We start from the raw sequence: 19,591 nt of genomic DNA on the forward strand, positions 1-19,591 counted from the left end.
TTGCGGACGTGGCTCTTCTCTGCCAAGGCCTTGGCGATCTTGACCTTCCATTTCTCCTTGGTCTTGTTGATGCGCAGCAGCGCGAGACCCATGATGGTGATGATGATGGAGGCAATGAGGTAGAAGATGCCCTCCCAGAGGTCCTCCGACTGGGACCAGAGGTCTCGCCCCAGGCCGTAGAAGACGCCGATGAAGGCACCGCCGATGATCAGGCAGATGAGCACGCCTCCAAGTGAGCCCGCCCAGACCTGTCGTACCAGTCGTTTATAGACCTTCTGGTCCTGGTCGGGTTGGCCGAGGCATTGCTTCAGGAAAGAGAGCAAGACAGACACGACGATGACGGCCTCGAGGACCTCGCGAAAGACGATGAAAAAGACCTGGACGGCGAAAACGTTCGCCATGGTGAGTTGTGACGAAGTGGATGGTTGTCGCTGCTCACGCAGGGCAGACGGGACTGAAGTAAATAAAGGGCCGGCAGGCCGTCAATTGGGCTCTGGGATGGGCATTCGCTCCTGCCGAGGTAGGCAGGTCGAAATGGCTGCAGGGACCTGCTCCGTAATCAGATTGTGCAGGGTTTTCTCTCGGCCAATCGCAGGGCCTGCTGCAGCAAGGGCTCCACCCGACCGGGCTGTGATTGGCTGCGTTTTGGCGGGGATGCTCGATTATCAGATTAGATGCCACTGATTGATAACTCGTCCCCCGATGTCGCTGGGGGAAAAACTTTGCGCGAGGGGATCATCCCACTCGGGTGGCCGGAACACCTGAACCGCATGCAGAAAGTGGCCTGGGACGGAGCAATGGATACTCAAGAACCCAACTCGGTGAGAAGACGTAGCTCCCTCTGTGGTCCCTCATGCAAGCAAATCCCGGATACGGACGTCCCTCTAGAGCAATACATCCCACGAAACGGGGTTGTAGACCACTTGTTCTACGGCAATTAATTTCGGGTTTGAATTGATCGTGGATACAGTAATGTAAACGACGTGGATTGGGAGGACACTCGCCAAGAGCGTTGGCTTCATCAGATAACTTTTCCGGTCGGTTAAAGTTATCTGATCCTGCGGACAAAACCCGACGTCGGGAAATAGCGCGACGATGGCCTTCAGAATCTCCTTGTGGGGTCCGACCGTCGCCAAAATTAACTGAAAAAATTAAATAAATAGATTAAATGAGTAAATGAACACGGAGAAAAAATCAAGACAGCCGCTGTCAGCGCTGCCACCGCTGCCACCGCTGCCCCTCTTCGCCCGTGTTTCTCTTACTTTCTCTTAGGAAAATTACCGATTATCGCTACCGAGGCATGCCCTGCTGGTCTCAACATCAACAGGGCCGTCGACCAGCTTAGCGAGGGTCTTATTCTTCCCGTCCTTTCCCCGCCTTGCAATGGGGATTGTCATGATTGTCAATCGCTTAATAACCCCCTGAACTGCCGCATCGCTGTTCATCATCTCTTTCTTTTTTTTTCTCAAGTCTGCGCGGTGAAATGGCACGACTCTGGGGTGTCCTTTTTGCGCTGACGGCCCTGGTCGTCGGCTGCCAGGCCAAGACAGTCACCTACGACTTCAACGTCACCTGGGTCACTGCCAATCCGGATGGACTGCATCCGCGAAAAGTCGTGGGCATCAACGGCCAGTGGCCGCTGCCCGTCATCGAAGTCGACAAAGGCGACCGTCTGGTGGTCAACATGTACAATGGGCTGGGCGACAAGAACGCCAGCATCCACTTCCACGGCATGTTCCAGAACGGCACCAACGAGATGGATGGCCCGTCGATGGTGACCCAATGTCCCATCCCCCCTGGCGCCAGCTTCACCTACAACTTCACTGTCAACCAGAACGGCACCTACTGGTACCACTGTCACACCGACTACTGCTATCCTGACGGCTATCGCCAGGCCCTGATCGTCCACGACCCGGACGCGTATTTCAATGACATGTACGACGAGGAGTTCACCGTCACCATGTCGGACTGGTACCATGAGCTGATCGAGGATATCGCGCCGAGCTATCTATCGCTGTACAACCCGACGGGCGCCGAACCTATCCCGAACGCGTTCTTGTTCAACGACACGCTCAACTCGAGCCTCCCCGTCAAGCCCAACACCACCTACCTCATCCGGCTGATCAACATCGGGGCCTTTGTGGCGCAGTACTTCTATATCGAGGACCACACGTTCCGCATCGTCGAGATCGACGGCGTCTACACCGAGCCGACAGAAGCTGACACTCTCTACATTGCCGTGGCGCAGCGCTATTCTATTCTCTTGACGACGAAGAACTCGACCGACCGAAACTATGCCATCGTCACCGTCGCCGACTCGGTGCTGCTCGACACGATCCCGCCGAACCTGCAGCTCAACAACACCAACTGGCTGCAGTACAACGCGGAGGCGCCGCACCTGCCGGCCAACATCACCGTCTCGCAGGCGTCGGATCTGGTGCCCTTCGACGACATCACGCTGGTGCCATACGACCACATGCCGCTGCTGCCGGAGCCGGACTACGTGATCAACGTGACGGTGTACATGCAGAACATGCTGAACGGGGTCAACTACGCGTTCCTGAACAACATCACCTACACGGCGCCCAAAGTCCCGACCCTCTACACGGTCATGTCGGCGGGTGACATGGCCACCAACGCCGAGATCTACGGCGAGTTCACGCATCCGTTCGTGCTCAAGCACAACGACGTCATCCAGGTGGTGCTAAACAACGGCGATACGGGCTCGCACCCGTTCCATCTGCATGGCCACAATTTCCAGGTCATCGACCGCGCGCCGTCGTACGGACCGTCGTTCTACAGCTATCTGAACGGCGACCCGGTGCCCTACGACCCGAACAATCACACGGCATTCCCGGCCTTCCCCGCGAGGAGAGACACGTTCGTGCTGCCGCCGCAGGGGTACTTCGTCATGCGCTTCGTGGCGGACAACCCGGGCGTGTGGTTCTTCCACTGCCACATCGACTGGCATTTGGCGGCGGGACTAGGGCTGCTCATGATCGAGGCGCCGACGCAGATACAGCAGCGGTTGTCGATCCCGCAGCAGCACTACGACGTGTGCCGAGCCAATGGGGTGCCGTTTGAAGGCAATGCGGCGGGAAACACGAAAGACCTGTTGGACCTGAGCGGGCAGAATACGCAGCAGCCACCTCTTCCACCTGGATTCACGGGACGGGGCATCACCGCGTTGGTGTTCTCCATCATCACGGCCCTGCTGGGCATCGCGACGATCGTCGTGTACGGATTGACGGATCTGCAGTTCAAGAAGGATGCGCCGGCTGCGGAGGCGGAGACGGAGACGGAGGTCGTGAAAGGCAGTGATGAAAATGAGAAGTAGAGTCGACTTTATATCTGTTGTTTTTGTTTTGTTCAGATTGAACTGTGTATAGTACCAGCCTTTCGAGAATATAGCTCTCCTGCTGATCCCTTTTTATGACACAGGGTTCAACGGGATTAGACTCAATGAGATGAAATGAAATGATCTTCCATGCAGTCCAGTTCATTCGGGGAAATAAATAAATGCATATTATTGAAATAAAAAAAATAGAAGAATCGCAGTGTGACTAATGATGCGATGCTAACATTAAATCAACTTGCAACATGCATCCCTCAGTCTTTTTTTTAAAAAAAAAAAAAGAAGAAAAGGAAAAGGAAAAGGAAAATAGGGACGAGGTATAAACAAGAACATGGGGCCAGCTTTTCTAGAAAATATATATATCGCCTATGTCTGGCCAATATCTTAATTGGCGGAAGGCCAGGCGATGTGTGTATCCTCGGAGATTGTGACGACGGCATTCGTGAGTTGGCGGATGCGTTGGGATGGAGAGGAGCTGGAAGCGTTGTGGAGAGAGGTAAGAGGCGGTGGCAAGGATGGAGAAGATGAAGCAGCTTCTTCAAACGATGCAATGCCTCTGGAAAAGGACATTGCAACCCTACCCGGCAAGGTGGATCGCAGCCTCGAGATTTCCAACGGCCACCGAAACTGGCTCGAGAGGCTCTGGAAAAGAAGCTCGCAGTATCTGCTTCGAAAAAGTCGGACGAGGACCGACAGGGAGAGGAAGCGTGAAGCCCACGAAATCAGTCGATCTGCACCTTGTGTCCCAGAATTTTGGGCAATACGATTAGATATCTATCGTAGAAGAATCATATCTAAGTGACAAGACCCTGAAATCCATCCAACTTGCGCATATTTTGAACCGTGGTGCATTGGAAAACAATCAATCCATGGAGCTTTTCTTCTTACTAGGTTAGGGTCATGATTAGAGAATATCTAGTATTTAAAGCCCTTATAGGGACAGATAATTATCTAATTCAATCTAATTCTATAGGTCTATATAAATAATAGATACATTAATACCTAATATATAGATAGATAGAAAAGAGTCTAGATATATATGTATATTTATCTATAGAGGCAGGCTATTGAACTATCAGCTGAGGTCAATATATAATTCCAGACTTTTGTTATTCATTCAACGGTATCCCCTAGCTACCTAGGTACCTAATTATCTGGGCTAGGTATCTGGGTTGTTGGCAGAGTACGCTACCTGTCGATGCAGATGATAAAACGATAGAGTTTTGATTGGACTAGAATTCTACTCCTAGTATATGAGAGAGAAATGATAGTGATTAGAACAAAGATTAAGAAGATATCAAGAAGATGAGAAAATAGGGCTGACCAAAAACCAAATTGACCAATATTGGTTGATCGGCTTTTATCTCCTTCCTTTGTCTCGGGGTGAGATCACTACCACATAGGACTCCTAGGTGCTGATAAATATGTAATTCCAGAGTTTGTTTTTTATTTCAACAGTATCCCCTAGCCATTATCTAGGCTATAGGATCCTGGCTATGTACATAGTTGGACACGTAAACTATCTTATTTGTTTGTATTTTGTCGGCAGTGACGGACAGAAAATCGTTGCAGATGAATATTATTATATTAGATATCTAGTGCAGCGTGTCTAATACGACTGAATGTGTCTGTTCTATCTAATTTAAAAAGAAAAATGATATATACAGTATCTACCTAGATAGAGAATAGAAGAGATGGAGAGTTTTTCTTTGTTTCTTTCTTTCTTGCATGTCCTAACCTAAATTGAATGGATTTGATTGAATGCTGAATAATTACTCTATTTCTTACATCAACCTACCGCGCGGCATAAGCTGCACTCATTTTTTTTCTAGTTCTTGAGAAATCAACACTTCTATCCCTTCCATTCACAGAAATACGAGAGAGAGAGAGGCTAATACGACATTATCCACTACCCACTATCGCCTATCCACAATACACAGATTTCAGACATCACATCATTCGCTATATACCTATATACCATACCCGCCTATCTATCTACTCTTATACATACACAGAGTGCCTCCTATTGATACGTCATCACTCTTCCCATCTATCAATCATGGTCTCTCATTCTTATCCGCTATAGACTGGACATGCGACGCAACCGATCCTTGAGCAGGGAGGTTCTCGAACGCGCGTGCCTGTCGAATTTTTCTGTCAGCATACATATACCCAAATACACCTCTCCCTCACTTTATATAGGTTGGGTAATGGACTGGACATACCTCCTTCGAATGCAAATCACTTGCATCCACCCGACTGATCCGATTAGCAGGCTTGCTGAGGACCTTATCTGCTTGGGTGGCCCACTGGGCTTGTTGCGGGTTGACTTCTTCTGTGGGGCCTGTATACACATAGACAATAGACATATCAGCACATATCACATCAGGAATCGAAAAATTACAGCAAGCAAGGGCACGAAAAGAATTGAGTATTAAGGGTTTGCTCACCACTATCCGCCCCCGCCAACTCAGCGCTCTCGCGCGTGATCTCGGCGATTTCCTCGTCGCTGAGCCGCTCGCCTTTGCGGGCGCGCTCGTGGATGCGCTCGCGGAACTGGAGGGTGGACATTTTATTCATGATGAGGAAAGTATTGGACAAACAGAAACGCGACGAAAAATCGTTAATTTATACAGTATATATATGATATACAGCGTATATACAGATAGATGGATATATGAGAAGGAAAGTATGCAGGTACCTAGGTATGGTTGATAGATATGGTACGATATGATGCCACTGCCACTGCCGCTGCCACTGCCACAGGTTATTAAGGCTGGTTAGTTAGGTCAGAGAGACGTCAGGATGAGGATGAGACCTACCTAGATAGGTACTTAAGGTAGGACCTATGTACAGTACAGTACAGTACCTACGGCAAACCGCTCTGACGTAATGGGTACGATGCGTCTATATATATATATATTGCCCCATCAGCGAATAGTTGTTTTGATCAAGTACAGCCAGCTGAGGTCCAGGGCGTTATTCATCTAGTCCACCATAGTACCCCTTAGGGTAATTATTATAAGCCCTTCTCTTTAGAAAAGGAATTACCCTTAAGAGTAGTACTACAGATACTCCTCCCCTCTTATTACTCCTCCTTTATAATATATTTTAATTGAGGGATATTTGGCATTAATTAGGTATAATAAAACGATAAAAGATGGATTAATCTATTCTACCTAATTCCTTACGTAACCCCCCTATATCCTTAAATAGTATTATGACTAGGTATTATCTATGATGGTGTAATGTCTTCGCTGGGGATATATATTGCCCCATGGCATTTTATGGAATTTTGGAGGGATGATAACAATAATAGAGATAAAATGATACAGCTGTCTGCCTTTTGTTTTTTCGAGCGACACATACTATACTGTAGCCTGAGAAAATGGGTTCATATATCATTAGGTAGGTGTTACTAGGTATATATGATAAGATGCTCTAGACCAAACTATCGTGCCTACCTACCCATCCTATGTAGGTAGGAAAAGAAAGCTTGGCCTGAGACAATAAGACCGTAGGTACTGTACCTAGGCGAGAGGAGCACAAATAATCAAGATGATTAGTGTCACTACTTTCATAGGCATTTACAGTCATGGAGGCTAATTAGCTGCTGGTTCTGCGCTTGTAACGACCCAATATCTTCTCTCTTGACATGCGCCTCGTCTCGTCGTCTCCATTCTTTTTTCCCCCCCTTCTGTGGAGTGGTGTATGTAGGATGTGTATGTAGTAGGATGGGGTGCCTGTCTGTCTCCAAGGCTGATTGACTACTGGTATTGCTAACTCATGGTCATACATGCAGAGATAGGCTCTCAAGAATCCACCTTCACCTTGGCCTCCTCCCCATCGCTGTGCCCGTCCCCGTCGCTGTGCTGCTCCTCTTTCCCCAGACTCAACACTTCGTACCGACAGAGCATCTCGCAAAGTGCAGTTGCCGTGCTGCCCTGCTCTTGCTCTTGCTCCGACGAGGTGTCCGCCGACGTTTCTTCGTCCGTAACGGACTCTCCTCCTCTTTCTCGTCCTCGGGACGACGACGATGCACTCTCTTCTTCCTCCGTGTCCGACGACGACAGCTGCTCCTCCTGTAAGATCTCCTTCAGCTCCTCCGGCAGCCGCCGGTGCGCACGCTTCCCGTCCTTTGTCTTGATCGCCTGATGGAACGACTGCTTGAAGATTGACCGGACTTCTTGCCCCAGTGCCGAGCGGCTCGTAATCACGGAGAAGGCCGACGCCAGCGCCACAAAGTCCGGGTCGAAGAAGTCGAACGAGTCCTTCTCCTCTTGATCCAGGAGCACGAACAGCGCCAGGTTCACCGCGTACAGCGCGAAGATGTGCGACCGGCTCATGCCGTATTCGTTCTGGTGGATCCGCACCAGCTGGGCAATCGCTCGGGCGGAGGACACCCCGATCGAGGCTGAGTCGGCCCCCTCGATCTCGTGCTTCTGCTTCTCGAAGGTCTTTGGCGGATTCCGCACCCCCCGCGGACAGATGAACATGCTGATCAGGGTGGTATAATACCGTATACTAGTGAACTGGTCAATCATATGCTCCAGTGTTCCGACAAGATAAGGATAGGCATAGAAAAGAACCTACTGAAGCAGAAGAATATGTGCAGCCGGCTTGCAAGCCGGGTCGAACTCGCTCGGCAGGCCATCATGCCACTGTTTCAAGTTCCGATACAACGAATCTACCGTCTGCACCAACTGGTCCTTATTCTCATCCAGCTCTTCGTCCTCGACAAATAGCGTACGGGAGACGTCGCCCGCGATTTCACTCAGCGTGCAGGCCTCATCAAAGTATGCACTGTTGTACGCCGGCCGCGGAGGCTTGTGGTTCGGGTAGGCGATCCATGACTCGGTCTCCTCTTCAAGCGACGCCCGTCGTAACCGCTTCAGACGGACATGCTTGATGCGGCTGGGTTTGAGAAAGCCTGTGTGGGCCACCCTGGTGCATTTTAGCAACGACCTCAGAACGAACAGACGCCTGCAGAGCTTACGTATCCACCTGATACAAACCCCAAACCGTCCTGGTGGTCGATTCCGCAAGGTCGGCAGACTGGTCACTGAGATCAATTTGGGTATCATCGTCCCCGACGTAGCCCAGACTCGCCGCGATGTCTATAGCTTTGTTGAGCATAGCATAGCCCAGATCATCTTTACCAGACATGGAATATCTAGGAGCCGGACCTAGTCAATAGCAAGTCCCAGATAGCAGTCTTTTCAGCTCTCACCTCTCGTAAAGAAGCAGTGACCCCTGTAGAGTCGCCAATTTCACTTTGTCGCGCTCATCATCCCACAATCTCTCGGCTTCCCGCAGGAAGTCGGCCCCTTTAGTAGTCACATCTCCCGGGACTGCGTATGCCTCGGAGAACTCGGAAAAATGCTGTCTGACGATCAGTCTGTCGAATCTTGAAGAAGACGGAGAGGTATGATGATTATAGCTTACACATGCGTTCGCTAAAATGGCATTTACCAGGAAAGGGGAACAGAAATCCGACTCGAGTGTGCCGGCCATCATATGCTTGACGAAAACATCGCGGTCCAGGAACGCGTAAAAAGGATAGTCCCAGGTGAAGTACAAGGACATCAAATGCGACACAAACTCATCGTCGTCTGTCACCTTGGTCCACGGCTTCGCAGGCACCCGGATCGGCGGAGTATCGCAGAGAAAGTTCACATCCATGACCTTCCGGCGAAAAGAAGGAGTAGGCCCTTGCAGGTTCGCTCTCCGTCGAAGTTCCTTGAGCCTGACAGTTGTCTTGCGGTCTAGCTCGCCAGGAGGCGTTCTCGCCTGAATGTCGGCCAAGGTTTCGTCGATGAAGAGGCGAACCTCCTCCGGCGTCGCATCGTTCCGAATAATCTCCAGCAGCCTCTGGGCGCGGGTCTCATCCGCAGAGCGAATGAGTTTGAACAGATCATTGAGCATGTCACGATGATACTCCAATTCCTCTGCGGTGCGTTTGGCGGCTACCCGACGACGCTGGTCGAGCGACTCGTCGAAGATGCATTCTCGATGCAGAGCGCGACAGTTGTCGCACGGAGGAACTCCCGAGCACTGCACACATGGACTCCATGGGCTGTTAGCATGTCGTTTCCGTCGTAACGAGTTGATAATATACATATGACATAACCTTAATCGGAAAAAGGGTGTTCTTGGACTTGCCTTACGTTTGGACTTCTTGCACGCCAGACAGGCTGTGGAAACCCTCTTCTTCCAGCCCGGAGTCAGGTTCTTGCTGGGAGTGCCAGAAGGTGTGCCGGTGACTGGCAATGATGGTCCCGGCGCAATTGGGCGGTAGTGCATGGGATCACTCATGTTGCCTCAGCCTGGAAAACACGAGATCGGCATGCTGAAAGCTGTGCAGAAGGGTTCGAAAACATTGTCCGAAAGGACAGAATCCGATTCTGTCAGTCGTGCAGTAGTGGCGGGATTGCAACGCCATGCACAGGGAACTGAACAGTTGTCTAGTTGGCCTTGACCAATATCATAGCCAGCCTTTAAGTGACATGACGTGCCAGGAGGCGGTGATAGCTCATGACGTTCGTTTGATCTCAGCGATGGACTGATTGATATCACTGCTCCGAGTTGCTGACAATATACTTTGGTACATTCCCACGCTATACCATGGCTGATCCAGTCTGAATCCGATGGCGACAAATTAAAATGATGACAATAAGGCGGGTAAGAAACCCGTGTCCGTCGTCCAACCGTTGAAGTGCCACGCGAGCACCTCTTGAGTCTAGCATCAATCAGTATAGATTTTTCCAGAAAAGGCAACCACCTATCCACTAGATCATAAGGTCATACTGGATATTACAGGGTTAGTCCTGGCATCAGTAATAACTGTTTGCAAGTCTTGGCGCGTGAATATAAATGGATGACGGATTTAGGAAAAAGTATTGCCCGAAAACTGCAGGAAAGTCAACTGACAAGTCACATGACCTCGTGTGTAGTCTACTCCGTCTATCGTATTTATGGATCAGATACAGAGAGGGATGGCACCACAGTAAACTCCAGCAAATTGTATCGATTAGAACGGTTACCTAAGAGCCTGCAGGCATGTATGTAACAATAGGTGTTGCTCTCCCCTGCGAGCACCGCCCACAAATTCTCTCGCAAACTCATTTTTCTCAAATCACCCGGTCCAGAATTCTCCACCACGGCTCATTCCCCTTCTAAACCGTCTATACACATTACCATTCATCCGCAAATAATTGGCCAGGACAGAAAAAGATAAAGTATGTGAATTAAAAATGTCCACAGCGGTAAACCGATTAAATGCGTGGTTATGACCACGGCGAAAGAAGAAAAGAAAAACAAAAGGACCGTCCCCCGGGTTTAGTGTTCCAGGATTCTCAGACTGCCCTGCACGACACAGTTCTCCAGCACGGATCCAGGTGGGATGTCGATCGTGCTGCCCTCGTTGGCCACAATGATGACGGTGCCCTTGAGCGTCACGTTGCGACCCAGGTTGACAGCACCCGTGATGGTGAGGTGGTCGAGCTCCGCAATGCGGGGGATGCTGGGGATGCGCTTCTGGAAGTCCGAGACCTTCTTGAAGTCGGAACCCAGCTTGATGATGGGGGCGCCACCGAAGCGGTTGGGGTCCATGACCAGCTGGCCGTGCTGAAGGCTGTAGAGATCCGACTTGACCAGCATTAGGTCGGAGCAAGTCTTGACCGGCAAGAAGCGGCGACGTGGCACGTTGATACCGTGGGCGCCGCGGAAGTGACGGATGGCGGCACCGACGGCAGTCTCCAGCTGGATGACGGAGATGTCGGCCTCGCCCTTCTTGTCGGCCGGGATGGACTTCTCGTTGGGGATGATCTCCATCTCAAGCTCGTTCTCCTCGACGACGCGTTTGATGGCGCGCAGGTTCATCCAGATGTTGTTGGTGTTGAAGTACTTGAATTTCTTGATCGACTTGAACTCATTCACGTGTTCCTTGGGCACCTGGGCGATCTCCAGCAGGCGGACCCGGCCGTCGTAGTCGATGATGGTACCACCCTTGACGTCGGCCTTGGTCTTGTCCGTCAGCTCCATGATGTACTCGGCCTTGGAGTCGACCATGTGCTGCAGAATGCGCAGGTCGACCACGGCACCCAGATTGTCCGCGTTGGACAGGAAGATGTACTCGACACCACGCTCCAGGAGCTTGTCGAGGGTGCCCGAGTTGTACAGGGACTCGAACACGTCACCGTGCCCGGGCGGGTACCAGTCCGAGATCGGGGAGCTGAAGCTCTTCGGAGCTGGGAGCAAGGAGTCCTTGAGGACACGGGGGTAACGGGACTGGTTGAAGGTGATGATGTCGATGTTGTGGCCCTCATACTTCTTGATGATGTTCTGGGTATCGGCATCGGTGTTGAACGAGTTCATCAAGACAAAGGGCACGTTGACATTGTAGGTGCGGTTGAGGTATTCGATCTGGCGGACGGACAAGTCCAGGAAAGACATGCCCTCACGGACTTCAATGACGGACTTGGGACCGACACAACCCATGGAGGTACCCAAACCACCGTTCAGCTTGAGAACGGCCAGCTTTTTCAGGTACTCGACGGAGGCGGAGTTGCTCAGCTCGTTGTAATCAATCACCTGCTCGGGATTCGGCGGGGCGATGCGGTCCCAGCTGACCACGTTGCCCTTGGCCCGGTCATTCAGGTATCGGCGGAAGAGAGCAAAGAAGTTGTCCATCTCTGCCTCGAAACGCTTCCGGTCATTGGGGTCAGGAACGGTCTCGGCGAGCTTGTTCAACGCATTGCGCATCTGCGATGCGGCGACGCTTGTTGAGGCATTCTCAAACGCCTGAGGGTGGGAGAGAAACGTCAGCATGTTGCTTGACAATTTTGTGACTGTTACTCAAACGTAGCCAGATAGACGCTAAACGACATAGCTAGACTACCAAAATGGTAATTGAAAACACATCTTGAATCACGGGTCATTCCAGGTCGCATGTGAACGGTCGGGGGGAAATTCACAGCTCCCTCGCTAACCCCCAGCATGCGGACCACCCCGTAAACAAACAGGGAAAACAGTGTAGCAGCTCCCTCCCCTGATGGGACTTACCATGTGTGACTGGGATTTCCCATGGTGCCTGCGCTCGGACGAGTCACCGTGGGCACCACTGTCGTTCGGGGCTCTGAGATGGGTAGGAAGTGCTCTGGAGGCCATGGTGGTACTGTTGCGATCCTCCCGCAATGTCAGGCAGTGAAATGTCGGTGACGAACGTAAAAGCGTAACTCGTCAAGAAGCGGTGAAGGTCAAATCTGCTCACCACGATGACGGTGACTAGGTCAGCGAAAGGCAATGAGAATCAAGGGGAGAATTCAGCAGTGGACAGGTGGTTTCTTGAGGAGGATTGCCGTCGACGAAGGAAAAGGAGGGAGAAAACGCCCGACGGGAGGAACCTTGGGAAAGCGTGGGCAATGACCGCATGGTGAGGAGAGTGCAACTTGCCACGCTGGAAGCTGTCGATCCCGTGCAGCCAACACCCGTCGATTGGGCCAAGGATCGCCATGAGAAGGGGAGAGGGGGGGCAGCACTTACTGGTCGTGGAAGAGGCCAATTACCAACGGTCGAGTGTGCAGTCAAACAACAGAAGGCAGAGGGGAATGAAGGTGGGAGCCCCGGGTGGTTTTGTAGGAGGTACCTGGGTGAAATAGACTCTCCAGGAGCTTGGGCTATTAATACGGAACACGACCTATGCTCCTGTTGCTCGGAGCACAGGAAGGAGGGCGGTGGAGGGGTGGAGGCACGCAACGCGGGAAGGTGAAACGTGCTCTAATTTTAAAGGCAGTCACGACTCACCACCCTGACACTGCATGAAGTATGTGCTCTGTACACATATCTCTACGGTACGAGTACTCCTACACACTGTGTATTCTAATATTAAGATTAATTACTCAACTCTGGTCATATCATGTTAATATTATTCTGATCACCTTGATGATGATTTATTACAGGGTCCCCGGTGGTCGAATCAACACCCCACTACTCCGTACTCCGTACCTTCTATACCGCCCATTATTATCACATTTTACAAACATTAGCATTTGCTTCAAGACGAATCTGATGATGGTCGCATTCTGGACCAGCTCGCAGCCTCTGGAAACTGTGTTCAATAGACCGCCACAACCGCTTATCAGACCACACCAAACACCACACCCATGCTGCACAGCTGGCAAGCTCTGAGTCCAAAGAATAGTCAAGATTATCGACCAAATCCATGCCAGATCGAGTGCTGTCGAATATCACCGCCCCTTTTCCCTTCCCAACTTCCCTCTCTTGCGGCTCCCCTGACCTTCCCCGAAGCCACCGTATCCACCCGGCCATTCTCGACCTTCTACGTGGAAGCAGCCAGGGATTCTCTTTTGTCCGACGCTCCACCGACACTCTGGTCATGTCCCCGACCCACGTTCGCCAGTCCCGCCGCCCTGATTCGTCGTTGTGCACGGCACTCCCGCCCGGGCCACTGCACAGCCATGCCCCGGTTGAAAATTCCGCTTTTCCTAATTTATCGATCACCACCAAAGCGTTGGCCGATGGTACTCTTGGGTAGTCCAGATTACTTCCAAGTGCTGACCTACAAAGTTAGTTTCTTGGTATTTTACAGTCCTCTTTTTACGTCTGGGTGGCTGCTCCCTTCACCTACTGGCGTACGGAGCACCCGACTTTCCTCAGCGGGACCTGTGGCTTACCACAGCGGTATGAGATCACCGTTGCCATTGAACCATGGAAACCTTCGTAGGGTTGGTTTCTAATTATAGGAGTGCAAATGCTCTGAGGTGAGTTTAAACCGCTACAGTATGTACAAGAGTACGGAGTACGGAGTAGAAATGGGGGATTTTCTTCTCCTTTTTATCGTAGATACATATCCAAGTTAAAAGCAGGAGCGTGGTGCAGTAATACTGCTGTATTCTGTAGCTCTGAGTTGCATTATTATTCTGTGTATGTATGTAGGTAGTTACACGTTGGCAAGGATTTGTGGACTTGTACGCCCACCACCATCAAAGATTCTCGATAATTCGCTGTTATAATTACAACATGAATCATGCTGTTATTCTTGTCCACTGTCTCAGTTGCCTCAGTCAATAGTATCCTTGACAGCCTGGTGGCTGCTGACTATTGTCCTTCCTATAGGCGAGAATCACTGCAGCCAAGGCAAGGACAACTTTGCCACGTGCCAATGATTTTCTTTGACAGCAATCCTTTCCCCAACGTCTTCAGGCCTTTGCAATGGTTGGATCGAGACACGTTCTGCCCGAGTCAGCAGCGGAAATAACAGGAATTTCCCAGCCAACTGGTCCGACAGTAATACCATCAGAGAGCACCGACTGAAGAACTCTGTTCGCTACTGCTAAATACTAACCCTCTACACTTACTCATCCTAGTGAACGACGCTTTGATTCCTCTCCTCCAAGCATAATAATAAAGGTATCTACTGTGATCGGTTCATGCCCCTCTAGAAGTGGTGCAGACCACCTGACCCTTCTAGAAGCATCAGCAGGGTCCATCCAGATCGGGTCTGGTGGCCATCTGCCAAGATCTCGTCATACCTCAGTTCGAAAAAGGGGGGCTTTGATAGGCCGTTTCACCTGCCAATGGAGGGCGGGGCTGTCTGTCTACCTACCACGAACTATATGGAGAGTCAGTGGGAGTAGAAAAAGCACACTCACAAGGTACAGAGTACTATTGACAGCTATTATTAGGTACCCTTCTCACTTATACAGCTTGGTAAACCCTGGAAAAATAAAAGAGAATCATCTGAATGTGCTGTCAAAAGCGCATAAAATGGTGCATTATTATATTATTCACCCAGAAACATAACATTAATTGAACTCCGTGTTATCATTGAAGGATATTCTACTGAATAAATGCCCGTATATGCTCAAAATCGCCATAATGGTAGAGATCATGGAGTAAATAACCGACATGCAGCTCTCCTGAAGACAACTACCAAGCTTCTCAGTATATATCTACAATACCATCCATATCAACCTCAAGGATAAGAAGGAGGACAGGTGAAACAGCAACAATGCTAAATAATTATCTATATTCTTTGCACTGGCTAACTATGACCTCTGCAATATGGTTGTAAACTCGAAAATGCAGGAATTGCAGGGTAACGCATTATTTCAATGCCCAATTAGTGCAAAAGAGCAGATTACACGGTCACCTCCCCCTCTGTCCTGATATCCCCATGTCGTTCTGGTGACTTGGCAGCGATACAAGACTATCTAGTGATATCTAACAAACTAGCCAAGAATCTAACTTATTATTCATCTCTAAAGCTTTAATACCGATCTTTGGATGGATAGAAATGGAGCACTTACTCGTTGTTTACGCCATATTGTCAGGGATACTGTCCAGTTACTGGTTTTCAGTAAGCAAGATGAACTCTCGGGGATAGGGCTTCTACTGTTCAGTATTATTCTCAAATGGCGACAAATTAATGCCATTGCCTTGACATAGCGAGTCTTCAAGGTTGCTATGACACCGTTCTTTTCGAACTATCGGCAATCGTAACTATATATTCAGGCCGCGCGGGGTTCCCCCCATTCTTTTCATCTGTATCGTTCTTTCAACGGATCTCCTGGAGAAGAAACAAGAGATCGAAAAAGCCTTGAATTTACAGTGATTTCAAGAGATGCATATATTCTCAATGATGCACCAGGCTTGTTCTCATGTTTTTTTTTCCTTGGTGGATCCCGGAACAATCGCATCTAGATAGACTATCTTAATGGCACATCGATCAAGTTCTGATATCTTTGACCACACATAATTTCCTCACTGACCTACCTGAACTAAAATTTGGCAATCAATCTCATTCAATTAGTGAGATCCATATTAATATCACTGGTTATTTATAATCATGTCTATGGCGGTCACGGACTGCGGGCATCCCGCCAAGGGATCACCCACGGCACGTGCCGACAGCACCTTCCACATATCAATATCACACCTCCACGGTGTTCTAGCTTCACAAAATCATCCCGCGCTGGAATGCGCTACCTTCTGGAGCTAGTCGTTCTGGTTCTGATGTACTGAGTTCTTCTGATCCTGCTGCACGCCAATTGAGGACGAATAATGCCGCCGCTAAGTCTGATTAAGCTGACATAGCTCTGCGACACACGGAAAGAGAAGCGAGTCAGTATCAAGCTTACTTTGCTCCTACACAATCTGAATGGACTGACTTTCTGTAGCAGCTCCCACCAAAGCTCAACTTAAGTACCTCAGAGGGAAGCTAGAGAACGCCGATCAAAATATAATTCCGAACGAATCGGTGTCGTTGGTTCTGTCCACCTCATCGCGATGGACGCGGTCCCAAGCTGCCCCGAGGAGACCCCGACTCCTCTGGCAGGCCGTGCCTGTGCAAACTGCAAAGGCAGCAAGAAGAAATGTGACAGGATGCTTCCAAGCTGCAGCCGTTGCTCCAGGTGACTCGCTCTGTAGCAATTGGATCACCAGCTGCTTCACGCACGTACCTACTAATCTAATCCCAGGCTATCAATGGACTGTTCGTACGGGGAGCTGTCTGATCCTCCCGAGACTGGACCAGAATCCAAATTCGAAGAGATCTTTCGCCGCTTGGACAGAATTGAGGCCCATGTTTTCCGTTCAGAACAGCATCAAGCAGCCGCTCTCACGTCCCAACCCGCCAATTCCTTGGCCACAGCCGCGTCCGAGGCCGAGAAATCACGGATGGAGAAATGGCAACTAAACCCAGCCTTTATCACACCCTCTTACATGAAATTTCTCCTAGGAATTAATACAATGCGAACGTTAGAAGAAAATCGAACGAATCCACGCGAGGTTGGCCACAAGTATTTCAGAACAATCCACAGATGGATGCCTATTGTCTCGGAAGAGAAGTTTTCCAGAGGGCTGGAGGGCGTCCACCGGATGGAGCCGACTGCAGAATTTGCGTTGTTGGTATTGTCCATGTTCCTTGTCACCGCCAATCCGTCCGCTTTCAAGGATGGGGTCTCGCGCGCAGATTCTTCGCTGTATCGGATCTGCAAGTACCAGTATTCGCTCTTTCTGTCACTGGGGGAGCCATCGATCGACTTCATTCAAGCTGGGCTCTTGATCGCGTTCTTCGAGCATGTTCAGTGTGTCGCAGACAGAGCATATGTTACTGTCGGAAGTTGCGCAAGAATGGCCTATCTGCTGGGACTATACGAAACGTCTCAACGAGCCCAACTGGAAGAGCGAAATACTACATGGTGGGCCATCATCATGATGGACAGGTAAGATACCGCTACCCACATGCTGATACGTTTCTCTATCTAAATTTACAGCTTATATCTCTTCTGACTTGGACCTGTGCAGGTACATCAACATGCCGCCTTTGGAGATTCCTAGACACCTAGCTATCAAGAACCCCTGGAACGACGAGGCTCTGTCGACAGACTATCAACTCGCGGATATCTTTTCCTCCCATAGCCGATTATTCCCATCGCCAGATCCTCGCCGAGAAGATCCCCCGAGTTTTTGCCTCGAGGCAGAAGCGGCTTGGAATCTCGGCCGGGTGCAGGATTTCATCCGTGAGAATTGGAAAAGCGACACCCCGCGATTTCAGAAAGCCCTCGAGATAGACCGTGACCTGAACGCTCTAGTGTTGAAATGGCAGAACCGACAGATAGACCTGTCTCTATGGATGGGAGGCTTTGCGACGACTGTCTGGTGAGTAGTCCCCTGGCCTGCAGTTCAAGCGACGTGAATAACTCCGTTATGCTAATCCTTATTCTGTCACCAGTTCTGCCCTCCTGCTCCACTCCTTCTGTCTTCGCAAGGCAAGAAATATCGGCGAACGGAGTTACGGTGAGGTTTCCACCTTGAGCCTCCGTGACGTCCTCCATGCTACAGCCGCAGTGTCCGAGAAGTTGAAGACCGCAATTTCCAATGGCACCGTCGAGATCGGGTTGCTGCGTCCGTCTTGGTGCACTGTCCTGTTCCAGGCCGTTGTCGCACAGAGGCTTGTCATCCCAAGCCATGAATCTCACGAAAATAGATTTACAGTCTTTGATGAACTCCTCAGGCTGTTAGCGACAGAATGGGCACTAGCCGGTGAGTACTCTTCCATTATCGAGATTCGCATATGTATGCTGTCCACAGATCTGACGATCGTGTAGGCAGATATCTGGACATATTACACACACAAAGACCGGAATAATCTTCCTCTGCCTGCATTCAGTGATCTAAATTCCAATCGCACTTAGCTGCATCCAACTGAAGAGGCTCAGTCTATATCTCCGCGGTTAAGCCCCATGACCTGATGTCCCGAGCACCATCCGAAGATTTCTATAGCAGTTCCTGGCCCGTCGTGGCCCTCTTCTCAGGAACTTCCGCGGCTTAGTGCATATCAGGGTCTTGGATCCATTTCACCTTCAAACCACCGCTATCCAAATTGAAAATGCGTCGTCCACTGGGGATCATTTTCATCTGTGGCCTTTGGCAGACGAGTTCCACAATCCACCTGGCCGTAAAAACCTACGAGAAATCGAAGCTGATCGATCGAGGCCTTAACCCGTTTTAGGCTCAGCAAGCCAACCTTGCACCTATCGCACCTCGCTCCTCAGATAGATATTCTTCCCTTTCGAGCGCACGCAGAATAACCGCCGGGCAGCAAGGCTTCTAACAAATCTCATGAATCTGGGGGTGATCTCAAACAAGAGGAACGAATTCCAGCCATGTCTCTACCGTTCTCATTAACGTACAGTAGATCCCTTCACTGTCTGGCCTTCAGTGTATAATACAATATTCAAACGCAGTGTGAGTGATCAGTCCGACTGGTCAATATCAGATGCAAAATCTACGCTGGGGTTCCGGGTCTAATGCCATATTAGCGAGTTATTAACTAATGGTTCCATACGTGCGTAAGCGTTAAACCATGAGCAATCTTCAGGAGTTCGATCTAGGTTCTTATTATCTTTAAGATCTCTAAGTTTCCCTTAAACCTAGCTTAATAATTCTCCTTTATTCAGGGTAGTAATAAATCACATATACTAGGTACGTAATTACTATTAACCATAGACCGGGTATTTTTTTTTCTCTTCAAACCGGTCCCGCGGAACGAGACCTGGAAGGCTTGTGGATGCGGCTTCCACAAAACGCGCAGGCAGAATGTAGCTTCCAATCTAGGAAGTCTAGAGGTCGCCCACTATGTTGGAAGCACACCTCTTCCCTCGGAGAGATCTATCTTCCTGTCTGGCTCTTCAAGTCTTTTCTCCTTGTTAC

The 19,591-nt window shown here is 50.0% G+C and overlaps 6 protein-coding genes across 6 annotated transcripts; 3 read left to right on the top strand and 3 right to left on the bottom strand.

Moving 5' to 3' along the window:
- Positions 1–1,483: 1,483 nt before the first annotated feature.
- On the top strand, positions 1,484–3,337 carry VTN77DRAFT_6866 (uncharacterized protein; the record flags this gene model as incomplete). Its single annotated transcript, XM_069423191.1, has 1 exon — positions 1,484–3,337. One exon carries the CDS (start codon positions 1,484–1,486, stop codon positions 3,335–3,337), a length of 1,854 nt encoding a protein of 617 aa, XP_069275884.1.
- A 2,075-nt stretch (positions 3,338–5,412) lies between these two features.
- Positions 5,413–5,926, bottom strand: VTN77DRAFT_6867 (uncharacterized protein; the record flags this gene model as incomplete). Its single annotated transcript, XM_069423192.1, has 3 exons — positions 5,413–5,496; positions 5,581–5,699; positions 5,806–5,926. 3 exons carry the CDS (start codon positions 5,924–5,926, stop codon positions 5,413–5,415), a joined length of 324 nt encoding a protein of 107 aa, XP_069275885.1.
- A 1,241-nt stretch (positions 5,927–7,167) lies between these two features.
- Positions 7,168–9,670, bottom strand: VTN77DRAFT_6868 (uncharacterized protein; the record flags this gene model as incomplete). The annotated part of the gene is made up of 6 exons (XM_069423193.1): positions 7,168–7,879; positions 7,949–8,299; positions 8,352–8,528; positions 8,586–8,737; positions 8,801–9,409; positions 9,518–9,670. 6 exons carry the CDS (start codon positions 9,668–9,670, stop codon positions 7,168–7,170), a joined length of 2,154 nt encoding a protein of 717 aa, XP_069275886.1.
- Positions 9,671–10,693: 1,023 nt separating this feature from the next.
- VTN77DRAFT_6869 (uncharacterized protein) lies at positions 10,694–12,523 on the bottom strand (the record flags this gene model as incomplete). The annotated part of the gene is made up of 2 exons (XM_069423194.1): positions 10,694–12,157; positions 12,419–12,523. 2 exons carry the CDS (start codon positions 12,521–12,523, stop codon positions 10,694–10,696), a joined length of 1,569 nt encoding a protein of 522 aa, XP_069275887.1.
- Positions 12,524–13,518: 995 nt separating this feature from the next.
- VTN77DRAFT_6870 (uncharacterized protein) lies at positions 13,519–14,099 on the top strand (the record flags this gene model as incomplete). The annotated part of the gene is made up of 2 exons (XM_069423196.1): positions 13,519–13,896; positions 13,965–14,099. 2 exons carry the CDS (start codon positions 13,519–13,521, stop codon positions 14,097–14,099), a joined length of 513 nt encoding a protein of 170 aa, XP_069275888.1.
- A 2,564-nt stretch (positions 14,100–16,663) lies between these two features.
- On the top strand, positions 16,664–18,527 carry VTN77DRAFT_6871 (uncharacterized protein; the record flags this gene model as incomplete). The annotated part of the gene is made up of 5 exons (XM_069423197.1): positions 16,664–16,788; positions 16,855–17,601; positions 17,684–18,037; positions 18,111–18,421; positions 18,487–18,527. 5 exons carry the CDS (start codon positions 16,664–16,666, stop codon positions 18,525–18,527), a joined length of 1,578 nt encoding a protein of 525 aa, XP_069275889.1.
- Positions 18,528–19,591: the final 1,064 nt, after the last annotated feature.

The sequence above is a fragment of the Rasamsonia byssochlamydoides genome, assembly GCF_041956645.1.
Source record: "Rasamsonia byssochlamydoides strain NRRL 3658 unplaced genomic scaffold VTN77scaffold_53, whole genome shotgun sequence".
Classification (NCBI taxonomy): Eukaryota; Fungi; Ascomycota; class Eurotiomycetes; order Eurotiales; family Trichocomaceae; genus Rasamsonia; species Rasamsonia byssochlamydoides.